The sequence below is a fragment of the Juglans regia genome, chromosome 3, assembly GCF_001411555.2.
Source record: "Juglans regia cultivar Chandler chromosome 3, Walnut 2.0, whole genome shotgun sequence".
Lineage (NCBI taxonomy): Eukaryota > Viridiplantae > Streptophyta > Magnoliopsida > Fagales > Juglandaceae > Juglans > Juglans regia.
In genome coordinates this window covers 11,961,673-11,980,439 of record NC_049903.1, presented here as the reverse complement: position 1 = coordinate 11,980,439, position 18,767 = coordinate 11,961,673, and the positions used below count along the sequence as shown (strand labels likewise).

Here is an 18,767-nt window from a genome sequence, read left to right as displayed (position 1 = left end):
TGACCTGTATGACTTGAGCAATAAGATATCAGATAGGAGCAACAATTGAGACTATTAAAGAAGTAGACGCCCCTGATGATAGAATTGAATGGGGCAACAACTTGAGAGTGAAAATTGAAATCGATCTATAGAAAGCTATAGCTAGAGGAAGAACAGCAAATCTATTGGGAAACAAACTATGGATGCCAGTGAAATATGAGAAGCTCCCGAAATTGTGTTTCAAATGTGGAAGGATAATACACGGAGTAAAGGGTTATAACAATTTGGAGGGTAATCTAGCACAGGGAAACAATGGAAAACCCTAGTATGGATCATGGCTTCTGGCTACCCATAATTCAGGATGGAGAAATTCAGAGAAATAGAGCAATTATTAGAGAGAAAAAATATAACAAAGCGGATGGGAGCCTTATAGGGAGAAAATAGGAAAGGGAGGGGCGTAAAAAACCAATTCTGTTAATGTACAAATGGAAGTAGAGCAGTATGATGATGAAATGGTGGTTTTGAGCAACCCAACCCATATGTTGCTCCAGGTGGCACTAACGAAGATGACAAAGGTTGATGTGAATCATTGTGTAAATTAAGTGTTTGAGAAAAAAGGTGAAAAATGTGAGCAGGAAGGTGGTCAACGTTCTTATCTCAGCCAAAAGATAGATCAGAGTGATGGGTTTGAGGGTAACAGATCGATTGAATCTCATGAGAATAGGCCCAAAGCATTTGGTGCTAAGGCCTATTTGGAGTAGCAGTGCTATGTGGCTGAGGGGAAAATTGAGGTAAATACAGTGAAAGGGAAGATAGAGAGGGGAAAATGGAAGAAGAGAGCTCGAACTGAGGTAAAGGTTGTGATTCAATGGTTGCTTATGGTTGTAAACGTACCTTGGCTATTGATGTAGATGTTGAAGATAATGGGAAGAAGGGTAAACAGGCTGAGCTAGACCTGGAGATTATGAGTAACTTGATAATGGTGGAAGCTGCTAGACAGCCTCGCCAGCCATATGAAAGTTCTAAATTGGAACTGCCGAAGGCTTGGGAACCCCCAAACAGTTCAAGACCTTTACCTTTTGGTGAAGGAAAAGAAACCCAAGATAGTTTTTCCATTGGAAACAAAATTGTTAGCTTGTACATTTGAAGTTAGAAAGAAAAAGATGGATTGGGAAGGTTGCTTTGTGGTAGAACCAATGGGTAGGAAGGGGGGTTTGGCCTTGTTTTGGAGTAGAGAAGTGGAATTTGAGATCGTGAGTTTTTCCCATCACCACATTAATGCTACAATTGCGCATGAGGAAAAAAAAGGTGGTATGGTTATTAATTGGCTTCTATGGCCATCCCGAGGCATGTAAAAGAAGAGCCACATGGAAATTGTTGTCGTTGTTAAATCCAACAATAGATATGCCTTGGTGTGTAATAGGTGACTTCAATGAAATTGTGTCAAGATGAAAAAGTGAGTGGTAGGCCCAGATATGAAGCTCAGATGGGAGATTTCAGACAGGCCTTAGAAATAAACAACATCTATGACTTGGGATGGAGGAGAACAAATATACATGGAGCAATAAGCATTTAGATAACACATTCACAAAGGAGAGGTTGGATAGGGTTGTTGTCAATCCTCTATGGTCTGAACTATTCCGAGATAGAGTAGTTGAAGTCTTGACAACTAGAAAATTTGACCATAAGGCTTTTCTGTTAGATGTGGGGAAGGGAAATTATATGATGCAGAAGAGAATGAGGGTTTTTAGATTTGAAGCCAAATGGATAATGGATGAGGAAGGAGGGAAAACCATAGAAGAAGCATGGGATATGAGTGCAGTAGAACAAAACCCACTGAGGAAGGTGTAGGAAAATTGAAGCACTGCAAAAGAGAGTTTGTTAGATGGAGTTCTTATAGAAATAAAGAGGTTGAGAAAGAAATAAAACAAAAAACAGAAAGATTGAAGAATGAACAAGAGAATGAAGGCCCCCATAATGCTGAGATAATCAAAACTTTGCATGGAGAGTTGGGACTACTTCTTGAGCAAGAAGTTATGAAGTGGAAGTAGAGAGCAAAGAGGACATGGTACTAGCTGGGTGACAAAAATACCAAGTTTTTTCACTCATGTGCTGGTCAAAGAAGAAGGAAGAATTGGATCAAGGAAATAAAATACCAACAAGGTTGGGTGGTGGCTGAGCAAGAAGAGATAGCGAGGGTCTTTCACAATTACTTTCAAAGCCTCTTAAGCTCATTATACCTTACTGTGGAGGCAACAGAAGAATGCCTAAGAGTTGTTGAACTAAGAGGCACGAGTACCATGAATGAAAGGCTACAAAAGAAGTCCACAAAAGTGGAAGTGGAAGATGCATTGAAGTAGATGGCCCCCCTGAAGCCTGGCCCTGATGGGTATAGGGCTTACTTCTACCAAGATTATTGGAGTATTGTAAGAAATGAGGTATGTAAAGCCTTATTAAGCTTCTTGAATGGGGAGGGGGGTTTAGAAAACTATATAAATTTCACTTATATAACCCTAATACCAAAAGTTAAAAAACCATTTGCTGCTAGTGAATTTCGGCCTATTAGGTTATGTAATGTGATGTATAAACTTGCTTCAAAGGTGCTAGCTAACAGGTTGAAAAAAGTGCTCATTGTCATCATTTCCAACAATCAAAGTGCATTCATACTTGGAAGACTCATAACTAACAATGTTATGATAGCCTATGAAGACAAGACAAAGAGGGGAGCATGACTCTCAAGTTGGATATGTCTAAGGCTTATGACATGATTGAGTGAGATTATTTGGAGACAATGATGAGGAGACTTGGGTTTAGTGACAGGTGGATATCACTGATAATGCAGTGTGTTACCTCAATAACATGCTCAGTCCTAGGTAATGGACAACCTGGAAATGTGATAAAGCCCACTAGAGGAATAAGACAAGGGGATCCTATTTTCTCTTACTTATTCATCCTTTGTGTAGAAGGTCTAAGCTTTTTTATCGATTTAGCTGAGAGAAGGGGTGACATAAGGGGGTAGCAATATCAAGGGGTGGAACAAGGGTAAATCATTTACTTTTTGCTGATGATTGTGTAATCTTTGGAAGAGCCAATATGAATGAATGGCACAAGATTCAAGGGATACTGGGAAAATATGAAAAAGCCTTGGGGCAATTTTTGAATATATAGAAGACCACAATTTTCTTCAACTCCAACACTACTATTGTAGATAGGCAACAGATTCAAAGAGCAGCATGTGTGCCTGTGTGTGGAAATTATGAAAGGTATCTTGGTCTACCAGCTATGATGGGTAGATCAAGGTATAACACTTTTAGAAACTTGAAGGAGAGGGTTTGGACTAAAATCAATAGCTAGAAGAATGTATTCTTATCGTAGGTAGGGAAGGAGATTTTACTTAAAGTTGTTGTACAGGCTGTACCAACATTCTCTATGAGTATGTTTAGATTACCCAAAAGTATCTGCATGGAGATTTCTTCACTTATGGCAAGCTTTTGGTGGAGACACAAGCAGGATGATAAGAAAATTCAATGGAGAATTTGGCATAAAATGGGTGATCAAAGAGGAATGGAGGACTGGGATTCACGAGCCTAGAAAGCTTCAACAAAGCAATGCTTGCTAAACAATGCTGGAGAATTTTGAATTACCCTTCTTCGCTAATTGCAAAGATAATGAGGGAGAAGTATTTCAGTCTAAGAAGCTGGTAGATGCAAAGCTGGGAGGTAGTCCTCCTTTTATTTGGAGGAGCTTGTGGTCTTCCTTAGACTTAGTAAAAGAAGGCTTGATCTGGATGGTTGGGGATAGTAGTAAAATTAAAATATGGAAGGATAAATGACTGTCGATTCCCACATCTCATTGTGTACAATCCCCTATTAAGAACCTGTCCTATAAATCAAATTTGCAACAGTTGATTGATACTAAGAAGATATGTAGTGTACCCTTAAGTAGATGGGGTGCAGTGGATAAAATGGTGTGGGGCCCTTCGAACAATGGTAAATTCTCAGTTAAAAGTACCTACTATCTAGAGCATAAAAGAATGAAAAGTGTGAAAGGGGAATCATCAACAATGGATAATTTAGAAATTGAGTGAAAAATTATATGGGAACTGAATGTTTCAGGAGCAGTGAAACACTTCATGTGGAGGGCTAGGCAAGATTTACTCCCAACTAAGCTAAATTGTTTCAAGAAGCACATCACAGATTCCACTCTGTCCAATTTGTGAAAGGGAAACTGAAAAAACTATCCATGTATTATGGAACTGTCCTGCAACTTCGAATGTTTGGGCAAAATAGGATAGTCCTGTGTAAAAGTGGAGTGGTTCAGGAGTTGATTTTTTGGAGTTATGGAAAAGGATTAACTCATAACTACAAGTGGAGGATGTGGAATCGGTGGCTTACACAATGAGGAAGATCTAGTTAAGAAGAAACTATCTGCTGTTTGAAAATAAGTTTGATGATCCAAGAATTGTTCTAAAAGTTGCAAGACAGGCAATGAATGATTTCATTATAGCCCAAAACCACCAACAGAAAGCTTAGATAAACGGATTTACTAATAGAGAGGGGATCAAATGGGAAAAGCCATCCGAAATGGTTTTAAAAGCAAATTGGGATGTTGCTGTGGATGCTTAGGCTAAGAGAGTGGGTATTGGAGTTGTAGTCAGAGACTCAAATGGGGATATGTTGGCATGTCTGTGTTCAAGTGTTGGTTACCTAATGAAATCGATTGTAGAAAAGCTCTGGCATTAAGGAGAGCATCAATTTTATGCCAAGAGTTGGGACTCTCTAATGTGGTATTGGAAGGGGACTCTTAGATGGTAGTGAAGGCAACAAATAGTGATGAGGAGTTATGGGCAGAATATGAGAACATCATAGAGGATAAAAGAAAGTTTATTTCTGGAAATTCAAACTGGAGTGTTAGGTTCGTGTATAGGGAAGCTAACAACATTGCACACAAGCTTGCGAAATTAGCTTTTACTTATGCTGAAGAGATGGTGTGGATAGAAGAATTAGGACCTACACGGATTACAAATTTTATACTTAGTGACTGAATTTTATTGATATACAATAAAGGAATGATTTTTTACTTCAATATATATATATATATATATATATATATATATGAGACGATGTGAAATATTATATATTAACATATGGGTGTGAAATCCCCAAATTACCTTTTCCTAAAAAAATGTTTGGGAAAACATTTATACAATTTATAATTTTTAGGTTGATAATTGCCTCCATTAATGGGGAATGAAAATTTGAGTTTGAAGTCAATGTAATTTTAGGGATCCATCTGCATATAATATGGCTTGTTTTGCAAATAATTTTGTTTAGCTTAATTTAATTTGTGTGAAAGTTACACTTTCAAGTTGGCACTATGCCGCTCGGGGACTAACATTAATGTAATATATTTATAATATCCTATCCTGAATTTCTTAAACATTGTATTTCTTTAATTGATCATCACCATTATAAAAAACAAATAGAATTACAAATACAAATACCATAAGCTAGCATTCAACATGATATGATAATGTTGGCCAAGTACCCCAAACCCAACCCAAGAAGGAGAAGGGAGATTGAAGAAATACAAGCAGGAGTACTGCAAAATTAATCACAATTGAAGCTAGCTAGCAGTACCGGGTAACTTGATTAATGCATGAGTACGATTTCTTCCTTAATTTTGTGCCATCCTCTGTGCCTGTGCCTCGTGGATATCATCTTTCAGGTACTTCACTACCTTCTCAAACTCCTTGAAATGGTTAATAGAGCTAGCTGTATCCACTTGATGACTTTCCTTCAGACTAGGTGGCCATTGAAGGTTTCTTTGAATACCCTTAAAATCTCCCCAACATTTTTTGGCTTGTTCATACTTACCTAACATGATGTAAATAATAGCCTGTACGTGTAATCATTTTCACAATTAAAGGACACAAATATGTCAATATTAAATTAGAGCAGTGCTATATATACAACTTTTTTTTTTTTTTTCTTTTTTGAGAAAGAGGACAACACCTCTATCTTTTATTTAAAAAAACCTCAGGAATACCATGAAAATAATAATGGACCAACATTACAAAACACCGAAGGACTACTCTATATTAACGAAGTCTCTAATAAGGCACCCCAATTTTGTCCAGCTTGATCAATCCCTTCACTGTCTGTGGTCTACCGAGTGAACCAAGTCTTTGAGATTCCTTCTGAACCCATTATGGTAATCAGCCACTGCATTACTCTCCCTAAAAGAGTGGTTGATCTTATATGAAAAAGTGCCTAAGAGTACTTTAATCTCTTCCCAAAAATCCTCAAGGTACCAGATCCCACATTGGTTTCGTTGCACCCATTGAACAATAATCATTGAGTCCATCTCAATTTCAATAGATCTAATACAAAGTTCACGAGCTAAATGCAAACCATGAAGCAAACCCATCATTTCTGCTAAGTTATTGGTCCCATGTCCAAGGTGCATTGCAAAAGTACTCATTAGCTCACCAAGATGATTTCGAATCACGCCACCTGCACCTGCCTGTCCTGGGTTCCCCTTGCAACTTCCATCCACATTTAATTTATAAATCCCAGCTACTAGACGTTGCCACTTTACTCGCATGTTGATCTTTTGTTTTGGGGGTTTAAACGGTATACTGAGATCTTGCAAAATATCCTCATCACGGCAGGACAGAGTCTTTCCATCTTTCACTTTCATACCAGCCCATGTCACCCAATATTTGAATGAAAACCATGTTGTCTCTATACTGTCCAGCTTATCTTCCATGCGTAGTTTACATCTCCTTTTCCACAACAACCATGTCACAATGCACGATATTAAGCCCAGTAGATTACCCACCTGACTTGACTTCCTTGCACACCTAAACCATCCCTCAACAATATCTCTCCAGCTTCTACTAGTGACAAAAGGAATGCCCAGACAGCTCGAACATCGTTGCCACATCTCCTATGCAAAATCTTCCATAGCCAGTACATGATTGAGGTCTTTATAAGCAGGATTCATACAACAATCACATTTTGAAGCCAATGGAATTCCAACTCTCCTTATTCTACCATCAACACTTAAAGCATTATTCATTACTTTTCATGTTGCAACAGAAATATTTTTTGGAATGCAAGGATGCCACACCCATTCAGACCAGTTGATTCTTGGAGTTGAAATTCTGATGCATTGCCATGCACTTTTTGTTGTAAACTTCCCATTGTTTTCTTTTGTCCAGATTAATAAATCAGCTCCCTCTTTAGTCCTTCCCAAAACTTCCAACAACTCATCTGTTTTATCCATTCCGACCAACTCCTGCACGTAATCCACATTCCAACCATTATCTATCTTACAGTCTTTGATGAGAAGATTTGGACATGCATTCACCTCAAACTGATCAGCTAGTGGGCCATCTGATGTCCATTTGTCCCTTCAAAATGAAATCTCTCCATCTCTAACCTTCCATTTTGATTGTACAATCACCCTTGGGATACACTTAAGAATATTTTTCCAAAACCGAGTTCCTTTTCCTGCATCAACCAGAGAAATATGCTTGTTTTTCACGTACTTGGCCTTAAAAAAATCAGTCCATAGAGAATGCTCTGTCAACATCTTCCAAGCAAATTTCATATGTAAAGAAGTTTGGACATCTTTACAGTCTCCAATTCCCAATCCACCCTCCTGTATTGGCTTGTCCCAATCCACCCTCTTGTATTGGCTTGCAAATTCTATCCTAAGAGTACCATTTTCTTTTAGATTTTCCATCTGAAATACCCCAAAAGTCGGGACTTGAATAATGGACATTAAATGGATAGGTATACTCGACAGTACATGTCTTAAGAGAAAAATTCTTGCTCCATTAAATGGCAACTTGGTCTGCCATCCTTCCACTTTCTTTTGTATTTTCTCCACTAACTCATCCATATGCTTTACCTACAATCTGCCAGTAATCAAAGGAGCTCCTAAATACTTGAAAGGTACACTATCTTCCTTAAATCTAGTTATGCTCAGAAGCGCCCTTTTCCTTTTAGGAGCCATGTGTTTATAAAAAATGATGGAAGATTTCTCCTTATTAACCTTTTGTCCAGACCAAGATTCATAAGTTGTAATTGTCCTTTTGATCTCCCTTAAAGACTTTGTACCACCATTTGTAAAGAGAACAATATCATCCGCATATAGTAAATGTGATATAATGCTCCTCTTGGGTGATAATAAGGTAATATTTACCTTCTTGAAATTTAGCATTCAACAAACAGGAGAAAATTTCCTCAACAAGAATAAAAAGGAATGGAGAAATGAGATCACCTTGCCTCAAACTACGGCCTCTTTTGAAAAAACCTTTCCGTGTACCATTCATGACAATAGAATACCATGGTGAACAAACACATTGCTTAATCAATTCCAACACTTGTTCCGAAAAACCAAATGAAGCTAAAATGTGTAAAAGAAATTTTCAATCAAAACTATCATACGCCTTGGCCATATCTATCTTTAGAATAACATTACCACCCCTAGAAGGCTTGTTAATACTGTGAAGTAGTACCTGAGTTAGGTTTATGTTATCAAATATGCTTCTCCCCAGTATGAAGGCCCCTTGTTCTTTAGACACTAACTGAATAAGCATGGGAGATAATTGACCCACAAACTTTTAAACAAACCTTATAGATTACCGAACATAAACTAATGGGTCTGAATTTAGCAAAACCATTAGGATTCTCCACCTTTGGAATAAGTACTAACGAGGAAGCAGTGTAAAACTGAGGAAGAACCGTGCCACTGGAAAAAAAAAATCTCTCACAACTTCCACAACATCACTTTGTACAATACTCCAACACGCTCTAAAGAAACCCGAGCTAAATCCATTAGGACCTGGACTGCTGTCAATCGAAATGGAGAAAAAGGCCTCTTTAATTTCCTGAAAAGAAGGAAGCTGACAAAGCAGTAAATTATCATCCTTAACAATACTCTCCTCAACCAAATAAGATAAATCTGGAGGAGAATTCTTTGATGCACGCTCCATCAAAAAATCTTGAAAATACTCTACAGCCCCATTATGAACATCTTCCAGCGAATTCAAGGTAGTCTCATCCCCAAGCTTCATCTCCCTAACCACTTTGAAATTTCTTGATTGGAAACTTTTAAAAACCTTAGCATGCCCTTCACCCTTTTCCAACCATGTTATCTTAGCCTGATGTGCTAAGCGAATCTCCTCCCGTTTGTTCCATGTTAAAAATTCAAGCTGAGAAATTAATAAATCTTATTCATCCTCCTGAGAATAGCATTGTTGAAGACTAAGCTCTAGTCTCTCAATTCTCTCCTCCAAAGCTCAAATGTTTTCAGTTGTACTCCCAAAAGTCTCCTTATTCCATCTTCTAAGAACAACTCTGAGTATCTTCAGTTTACTAGCCAACCGATAAAGTCCACTGCCATGTTCTTCCTCAATCCAAACAAACAACAAACGATCCATGAATATCTCATGCATTACCCACATTTGCTGAAACTTAAAACCAACACTACTGTATGGTTTTAAAGGAGATTCCAGCCAGATAATCATAGGTGAGTGATCCGAAGTACTTCTTGAAAGATATTTCATATGAGCTCCCCCATGGCTTTCAAGGAAATAACCTTTAACAAGAGAGCGATCTAGACGTGCCCAACTCCTTGTCCACCGATCATGCCCATTGCACCAAGATAGAGAATTGCAACTATGAGGTAAATCGGATAACCCATTACCATTGATAAACTCATTGAATTTCTCCATAGCAACCAATGGCCTCCTTCTCCCTCCACGTCTTTCGAAGTCATTAGAAATAATGTTGAAATCCCCAACTATCATCCAAGAAGAGTCTAATGGAATGGATCCTTCTAGCCTGGCCCAAAGTTCACATCCTTAGTAAGAACACTTCGCATATACAAAGGTGACAAACATGTTGTCCACTCCTATTCTCAACCGACACCACAACTTCAGGGTTCCACACAATCCATAATTTTCTCTCCCCCCCATCTTCACAGCTTTCGTAATCTGGCCTCATTATTGAAAGGTTCTGGCATAGCTGAAATCTTTGGTTTGATTTTATACACAAGCTTCTTCAAACGTCTTCGTGAGGTCTCAATCCCTCTAACACTCCAATACAAGAAAGGATTCATCATAAATTCATTCTATTGGGTCTGCTTGCGACCCTGGCCGAGCTCTTGGTTTTCAATCCTCCCTTATCGACCTTTCCATTATTTTCAGAATCTGAATAAAAGTCTTTCTCTTTACTCAGTGGCATCAACTGGTCCTCCTCATTCTCGGACATCACCTGAACCAATTCAAAATTCTGTTGGGAGCTTTCCTTCTCAGTCCTCTGTTCATTAACCCCATTACCCATATCATTGTCAGCAAACTGTTGAATTGTCAATTCATCAACAGTTTCAGATACCTCCTTCTCGTCGATCGCGCTCTTGGACATTATCTTTAGCCATAGCATGAACGCCTTCAGTAGCCTACTCTTCAATGGGCTCCAATCTAATAGGTTCCTTTGATAACACAGTTTGTTGCTCAACAACATCTTGGCTCAATTCATTCATAACCCTATTTTCTTCCTCCATTTCATTATTGTCTTCTACCGTAATCTGATTCACCAAATTATTTAAAGCCTCAGTTTCATGTGATCCCTCCATTCCGCCACTGGTTACCTTTAAGGTCTCCTTTGTATCCTCTTTTTCTTTTATCTTCACCATATACGATCATGCTTTTTTCCTTCGCCTTTCCTTGGCTCCTCCTTTGATTTTTTTTTTCCATCCTTTTTACAGGTCATAGCTTTATGTCCTTGCACTTTGCAGATCGCACAAAATGCAGGAAGGGTTTCGTAAACCACATCTTGAAAGAAACTTTTCAGATGATGAGGTAAACCGATCCATACTCCACGAATTGGATCTGTGGCAGCGTCCATCTCTAAACACACCCTTGCACCATCTATTCTGGTAGCACACCTGGTGCTGTTGTCCCACAGTATAAAACGCCCCATTGACGCAGTTATACTTTTAAAAAAGGAATCCTTGTAAAAATTTGGTGGGAGACCTAGTAAACACGTCCATACAGGGACCATGGATGGTTCTTCTTCATCGTTAAAAGTTGTATTCCAATGAAACACCCTATATGACACTCCTTCCATCTCACAAGTCTCTTTCGAGAAGGCCTTCAAGAAATCATCCTCCGATGTAAGCCTGATAAAGACGTTCCTTGGCTTCTGCATGGAGGAGACAACAGGTTGCATATTGAGTCCCCATTTGTTATGGATAAAGAATCTGATGTTATCAACCGATTGTCTTTGCTTCAGGAATTTCAAAACCATCGAAAATTTGAAAGGCACGGCAGAGCGTTCAATTTCCTCTTTCGAAAAAAGGATGCAAAGATCGCCATCAACGAATTTCGGAAGACGTAAAGGGATCATCACCTCTGGAAGAGGTTGAGGTGATTGGGAGACCGTATCCGAAAAGGAGCAAAGCCTCCCTGTCGGCGCCGAGGAGCCAGGGCCCCCAGCGGCAGCCATCCAATGAATTCTTGCCTTAAAATTACAAGCTAAGCCTTTTAGTTGAATGATATCTTCAAATGTATTTGATTAGGTGATATATACCTTCAAATTACAATCTTACTTATAATTTTATGTACAAAACTCATTTTGTTAGTTTTCTTTTAAAATTCAAATTTTGAATTCAAATTTTATAATTTTCAGCAAATGATCAATAACTGATATGTAGAGAAATAAATTTTTTTAAGTTCTTTTTAATTACCGTTAGCATTTTTCATTAAATATTTATGATTTTATAGAGAAAAAAAATATATCATATTGCATGTACACATGACCATAACATATATAATGATTACGTCTATAGTAATTGTCGGTGTTAATATGACTAACATCTAATTTGCAACTATCTAATTGTCCCCCTCCTAGAACTATACATGCAACTAGGAGTACTATCTCACCTCATTAGAATTGTCCCAAAAATGATCCAAATGAACGTCCTGGTTAGGTTTTGGTAAATATATCTAGAGGAAAGATTGACTGGAATGGTTAATATTTCTATCCAAAATCCAACTTAATTCAGACAGGGGCAGGGCAAACTGCTTTATACCATGCAGGTGTGTTGATGTGCGTGCATGTGATCAACTCATGAGTTGGATATAGATCAATATATAAATCTTTTCCCCATGCAACTCCGTAATTAATTACATGCATGGATATTAAATCATCGATCTCATGCATAATAAGCTGGCCGGGTGATCTTCAGTGAAACTAACTACTGATCCTAATTGCCTAGTTGCGATTTAAATGCATGCATGATTTTTGGTTGTCAAGAAGGCAAAAGATCAGAGCTCCTTACCTTGTACAGTGGACGTCGCGCATCAGAAATCTCCTCGTGCTTCAAGCATTCGCAGTTTAAAGCCTTTTCAAAATCTCCCTAGAGATATATGTATGTCCAAATAGCTAGTGAGAAAATCATGTGCATGCTTGATTCGTATAACCATGCATGTAAGAAGCCTTTATATCATCCATAAGAGAGAAAAAGGGGCCGGGAAAAAGGAAGAAAAATGGTTAATGACTTATTAATTACAAACTAATGTTAATTTGTATATGAGTTTCTTGTATAAAATTTCTGTATAGACCTACTTTGCGCGTATTTATCCCATGAACAAATTTAAGCTATGTTGTATGCTCTTAGAGTTTTTCGTCGATGCTCTTAGAGTTTCATCTCTACAAGATTTTGTATTTTTTCATTATCTATAGATCAGTTTGTAAAAATATTGTTAATTATTTTACAGTTTTCACATAGATTTTGGTTTTGCTTTTTGTATAATCTATTTGATAATTGGATTGAAAAGTCAAAATGGCAATATTGTGATTGAGATAATTTTTTAAATTGGTCATAATTAGCATAAAATTAATATATATTGAACCCTTCTAGGTTTATATACCTGGTCTATCCTAGAGTTTTCAATAGGTATCAAAGGCGATGTTATGGTACTTTTCAATAATTAGTATCAAGCTAGGTGGGATTCACTCACTTTGGATTAATTTTCTAAGTGACCCTAGCTAGGCTTAAGATCATCACTTCATATGGATAAACTCAATCTCTCGCATCAAGACCCTGTTTTGATGGTAACAGTTATGCCTACTGGAAAGTTTGCATGAAAATATCAAAGAATTAGGTGTCAGGAGTAGTCTAGAGGGAAAAGGCTCATTAAGTGGGATAGAGTCAAACTCAGATGATTTTTTTCTCAACCAAGTTCAATATTGGTGCTAGCTGCTAGGGTTTCAAAGGATAAAACGTCCTTTCGTGTGTAAAATTATAGATGAGGTCAAAGTTTCGTGAGCTACGTTAATATTGTATAGAATGAGAGATCAGCCATAGATTTATGAATAGTAGTGAGTTGAATTCTTTATGAATAGTAATAAGTTGATCAGATGGTGAAGTGAATTTTATGGTGTCCACCTAAAATGAGTTTAGATGTATTTAGATGTTAAGATGAATTTAAATGTATTTATGGAAATTAGTTGAAAAAGGTTGTGCGTCCCGTGTATAAAGAAGTGTTGAGTTAAAAAAAGTTGTGAGTCTCATGTGTAAAGAGATTTTGAGTTGGAGGAATGCTACAACCACAAAGGGATTACACAAAAGTAATCACACAAACAGACGTGCCTTCATGTGATCTGTTAGATCTGTTTTACAATAAAATTAACTTTACAAATTTGACAAACCACATCAAGCCACATCAATTTGTGGGATTACTTTTATGTAACCACTTTGTAGGTAGAGTATTTCTCTTTGAGTTTATATGAATTTAGTAATTTGAAAATTAGGTGTTTGGATGTTAGACTTAGCTTAAAATTAGACTGAATTGAGTTGATCTCAGTACAGTCCAAGTTCCAAATGGGGCCGAATATTAAGTTGTGGTTTTGTGAGTGTCTAAAACTGATTCATGTAAACATTTGCTTCTATAATGAATTCATATTTAATCTCTGGATGTATATCCCAAAGTCTATTGTAGACTGATCTTCAAATCATGTTCTTGCTATTAAATTTTTTATATATTTATATATATATATATATATATATATATATGCTGTTTTTGAACCATCCAGGTGTACGTACGTACGTAGGTACAGAGAGAAATATGATCAGTTAACTTGTTACGTATAAGAAATTAGCTAGATATATAGCTGCATGCGAGGTTAAGAAATAATGACCTTGTAGATGAGCATCTCCGCAAGCAGCATTTCGATTTCATAGGCTTCGTGTTGCTTTCCCTTTTGTGCATTCTCCACTGCTTGTTCTAATATTGCCACCGCTTCCTCTTCTTTCCCGCTCATTTCCAGCTTTGCCACCGTTCTCTTTATTGCAAATACATCAAGCTAGTAAGCCCTTACCTCTCTCAAGAACAAAGTTGAGTTTAAAAGAAAGCAATATTAGAACAAGCAGTGGGATATGGCTGGCTGATTTGGTGTGTGTGTGTGTGTTGTTCACCTTCAGAGATTTTGGGATATGGCTGGCTGATTTGGTTTTCTGAGAATAGTTTTTAGGAAGAAGTTTTAAAGAGAAACGCAGCATCTTTGTTGCAGTTCAATACAGCTAATTTTGAGTAGAGCGAAAGTAAATACTATTAATATAATTAATACAAGAGTGATTTTTCTGAATGTTTGTGATGTGGATATATATATATATATATATATAGAGAGAGAGAGAGAGAGAGAGAGAGAGAGAGATGAGATGCCTGACCTGCAGCTGCATTAAATTGGGTTGTTCCTCTTTAAGCAAATCCTCTAACTCTGTCTCAGCTCTGTGCAGTGATGCTGCATTGTCATGAGCTTCATGATAATCAACCAACCTCTGCAAGGCCAATCTGCCTCCGTGGAGAGCCCCAATGGACATAGACCTCGTAGGAAGACGTTGAATCTTAGGTTTTCCTTTCCTATGGTGATTTGTAAAAGCCCAATATCCCATGAAAATGCCGGCAAATATGACAAAGGGCGTAGCGATCACAATCATTGCCTTCTGAGTACTTTTTCCTTTCAAATAATTGAAAAAACTTCCCATGTGGAGATCTAAATTTCTGGGACGGTCTGTTCTGGGGACTTCTCAAAAGCAAGTTGAAGAGGAGATTGTGTGAAAGGGGGTAGGAGAAATGATAGTGCAAAATCAGCTGAGCAATTTCATGAAGGTGAGAGAGCTGTTACGATCACATTCTTGCTAGGAGGCTGGAGGCCAAAGAAACTTGTGCGGGTTCAGAAATCATTAAGGTTGTACAAAGGTTTTTTCCAAATTCCTCTCTTACATTAGAAGCAAGAGCTTTCTGGATGTTTTCATGGGGAATTATCATGCCTTAAGCAAAGTAATATGCGGATTGTTGTCTACCATTTTAAAAAGAAGTACGTGATGCAGCTTCTTGAAGACAGATGCTGTTATTTCAGCCAATGAATGATGAAAGGGTTACTTTTGACACAGATTTAAGATGTACCCCAAGATACCTTGTTTCCAATACATGTTCAACACAGCCATGCAAGGACATAAGAAAGATACCTTGCCAGTTAAGCACTGCAACTTTTGTCTAAAGCACTACTAGGATATTATGACACGTTGCTTCCGCCCTAAATTAAGGACTATTTATTCTGAGCCATGGTCATTAATTTCAAGGTGAGCCAATAAATATCACTCTTAGCTCTGCGGATGCTTGCTTACTATCTTGTCTAATATATAGCAAAAATCTTCCATGGAATCCGCACTTTGCCTCCATTGCCGCCCCTTGCCATTTCTGGCACAACGCATCCCTTCCGCCGTGAGGACAAGGGCCACCAGTCCTCATTTCAGCTTTAAGCATTCTTCTCTTTTGCTTTCTGATGGTTTCACGAGCCACCAGAGAAGACATAATCTCTTCAGTCCCATAATCAAGCAGAAAGCAATGTCTGTTCGGGCATCAGCAATCCCAACGGGCGGGAAGGCTGCACTTCAATCTTTCTTGGACATGACTGCCAACCTTACTTCGAGCAATGAAGACACCCAAAAGCTGGAAACTTTCACACTGCCTCAAAGGCCTTCAACTGAAGATGTTGATACCCTTAAGGTCCTCTTCTCTACACACTATATATGTAGATTTATACTGGTAATCATTTGCATAGGACTGAAACTTTGAATGTTCAAACTTCTTTTGAGTTCTTGATTGGCATTAGATTTGAACCAGGGATAGGGGAAGTACCAATTCCCATAATCATTTCAAAGCTAAATGTTGATGAATATTTCTACAAATGGTTAAAAAACAGTGTAAGACCAAGAAGAAAAACTGCATTTTTGCTGGCTTCTTGGTGCTCTGTTTTCCAGCAAATGAAAGCCAAGCTTTAGCTTAACCCTTGGTGAGAATCGCTAACAAGTCATGCAAGGGGAAGACTAGAGTTGCAGAATTTGACTCATTAATCTTCCCGCTGCTTTAGTCAAGATATAATCCCTTAGGAACCTTTTGCAGATAAAAATTATATGGTAGAAGTTAGCGCTACATAACTCTGTGATAACAAAGTTGGCTTGAAATAAAGAAACAAGCTGGACTAACGGTACACATTCATTTTGACTTTACTAGTAGCATCATTTACCAGTACTAATCCACAATAGTTAATAACAATATATATATACAATGGTGTACTATATTCTCTCGGTTATCACTTATCATGATTGTAGATGAAGGCGCTATGGCTATTGAAATCAGGGAAGGGTGATGAGGCAGAGGAAATATTGAAAAAGGCACTAAAAGTCTGTAAGAGTGATCCAGAGCCTGCATACAATTTGGAAATAGCATTGGCCGAAATTCTCATCTGCAAGGTATGCAACTTCCCTGACTCCTGCAGAAGACAAAAGCCTTCCAACACTGTAACTTCAAATATACTGAGACCTTACCTTGCTTCAACTGCTCACACTTGAATCGCATGCATTTCACTCAGGAATCAGGATATCAAATACATTGAGTCGGCAGGCACATATAATTAATTACGTGGGTTCAAATTTTTTTCGAAAGGAATTGCACTCAGGATATCACATACTCAGGACTCACCTTGAAAAATCTTACTTTATTTGTATGGTGGGTTCTGGATTTTTCAAAGGAATTGCATGAAATTTTCACGCGTTCTGGACTTGTTTCTAACGTTACTCAGCTTCATAATAGACCATTTTTTCCCTTATAGTAGTACTCTTTAGTTCTCAGTTCTCAACTTCTTGAAAGCAAAAGCTTTATAATTTCGAGCAGCCTCTCTCATGTAGACTGATCTAATTTCTTCTGATCATATTGATTTTTTTCAAGCACAATAACATTATTAGATATACAATCTAAGGAACAGAAAACATACAAAGTTAAAGTAGAAATTAATTCAAATCCTTGCTATGCGTAGGGAAACCATTGGAAAATCTTATCAATCCATAGAAACTACAAAACTCAAAATGTATGCCAAAAATTAAAGTTCACAACCAATTAGATCAGAATTAATATAAGAGATTTTAGGGCCCGTTTGAATACAGAGGTGGAAATCTTCTTATCTCATCTTATCTAATTTCAACTAATTATCTTACTACTATTCACAAATCATATCATCTCATCTCACTATCCAAACAAACAGACCCTTAATCATTTAATATCTATAAGAAATAGAGACATATACCTACGTTCTCCTTTTTGCGTTTTATATTTTTCTGAAGTACTCTTTAATATTGTTTATATCAAAGATTGATATGTGTGCTTGTTCAGAAAAAATATGGAGAAGCTCACACGTATCTCAAGCATCAACTTCACCCTTCAGATGGTCGATATCCTCTCTATAAGGTGCATTACTCCATATCATTGAGATAATAGATTCTAGATATGCATGCAATTAGGAAAAGAATCTTAAAAAGATTAAAGTGCAATATTATCACTTTCACAAAATCTTAATTAATCTGTTGAAATTATGATCAGTTTACAAAACTTTTAAATTAAATGATCATCGCATATATATTTGCATTTATATATATGACGTTATATGCTACGATCTTGAACCTACGGGCCAAAATTATTAACAGTACTAGTACTTCTTTTCGACTATTGATCTTAATCAGGCTATCACATGTACCATGCTGGATAACGAGGAGGAAGGAAAGCAATGGTGGGATAAGTTCTCGCTAATCGTTGAAGGTGGATTCGATATTCCAATTAAAGGAGAATTAGAACATTGATGTTTCGAAGGTAGTAGTAGTACTACTGTTACCATGGAGTTCCACCTCATTAGCTAGCTAATCACACCTTAATTTTTATTCATTAGTACTTAATGGAATCCAAATCACAAGCAGCCATGACTGAGTGAGATATAGTGTGTATAATAAGGTGAGAATGAGATTGGGTCATCGTTTGTCGTCTGTGTATCTGCATATCTCAATTACACAAAAATTGGTTCGATAGTGTGAGGGAATAAGATTGATTTTATTGGAGTAGGTATATATATGTTGTTGAGTACCACTGATCATGATGTGTTATGAAACAATATTAATCAAATAAATTCAAACGATTTAGTATTGTGTGGTAGTACTAGTACTAATTGAATGTATGTATGTATTTGTTTTATTATTATTTGTGACCCTGATTCCCAATTATATTGCCTGTTAATATGGGTTAGCGACAAAATAAAAATTAAAAAATTAAAAAAATTAAAAAAAAGAAGAAGAAATTAATGATTAATTTTCTTTAGAAGTTAGTTTTTTGGCCTTTAGCTTTATCTGCATGACCCATACTTTGTACGTTGTTTTAATAA

General features: G+C 37.2%; 2 protein-coding genes across 2 annotated transcripts; one reads left to right on the top strand and one right to left on the bottom strand.

Annotated features, from left to right (window-relative positions):
• Nucleotides 1-5,414: 5,414 nt before the first annotated feature.
• LOC108988621 lies at nucleotides 5,415-15,342 on the bottom strand. Its single transcript, XM_018961935.2, has 4 exons — nucleotides 14,728-15,342; nucleotides 14,199-14,342; nucleotides 12,337-12,414; nucleotides 5,415-5,877 (listed from the first exon to the last, which is right to left on the bottom strand). The coding sequence occupies exons 1-4, from the start codon at nucleotides 15,043-15,045 to the stop codon at nucleotides 5,656-5,658; spliced, it is 762 nt and encodes a 253-aa protein (XP_018817480.1). The 5' UTR covers nucleotides 15,046-15,342; the 3' UTR covers nucleotides 5,415-5,655.
• Nucleotides 15,343-15,655: 313 nt separating this feature from the next.
• On the top strand, nucleotides 15,656-18,541 carry LOC108988619. The gene is made up of 4 exons (XM_018961933.2): nucleotides 15,656-16,069; nucleotides 16,675-16,815; nucleotides 17,732-17,806; nucleotides 18,079-18,541. Exons 1-4 carry the CDS (start codon nucleotides 15,719-15,721, stop codon nucleotides 18,193-18,195), a joined length of 684 nt encoding a protein of 227 aa, XP_018817478.1. The 5' UTR covers nucleotides 15,656-15,718; the 3' UTR covers nucleotides 18,196-18,541.
• Nucleotides 18,542-18,767: the final 226 nt, after the last annotated feature.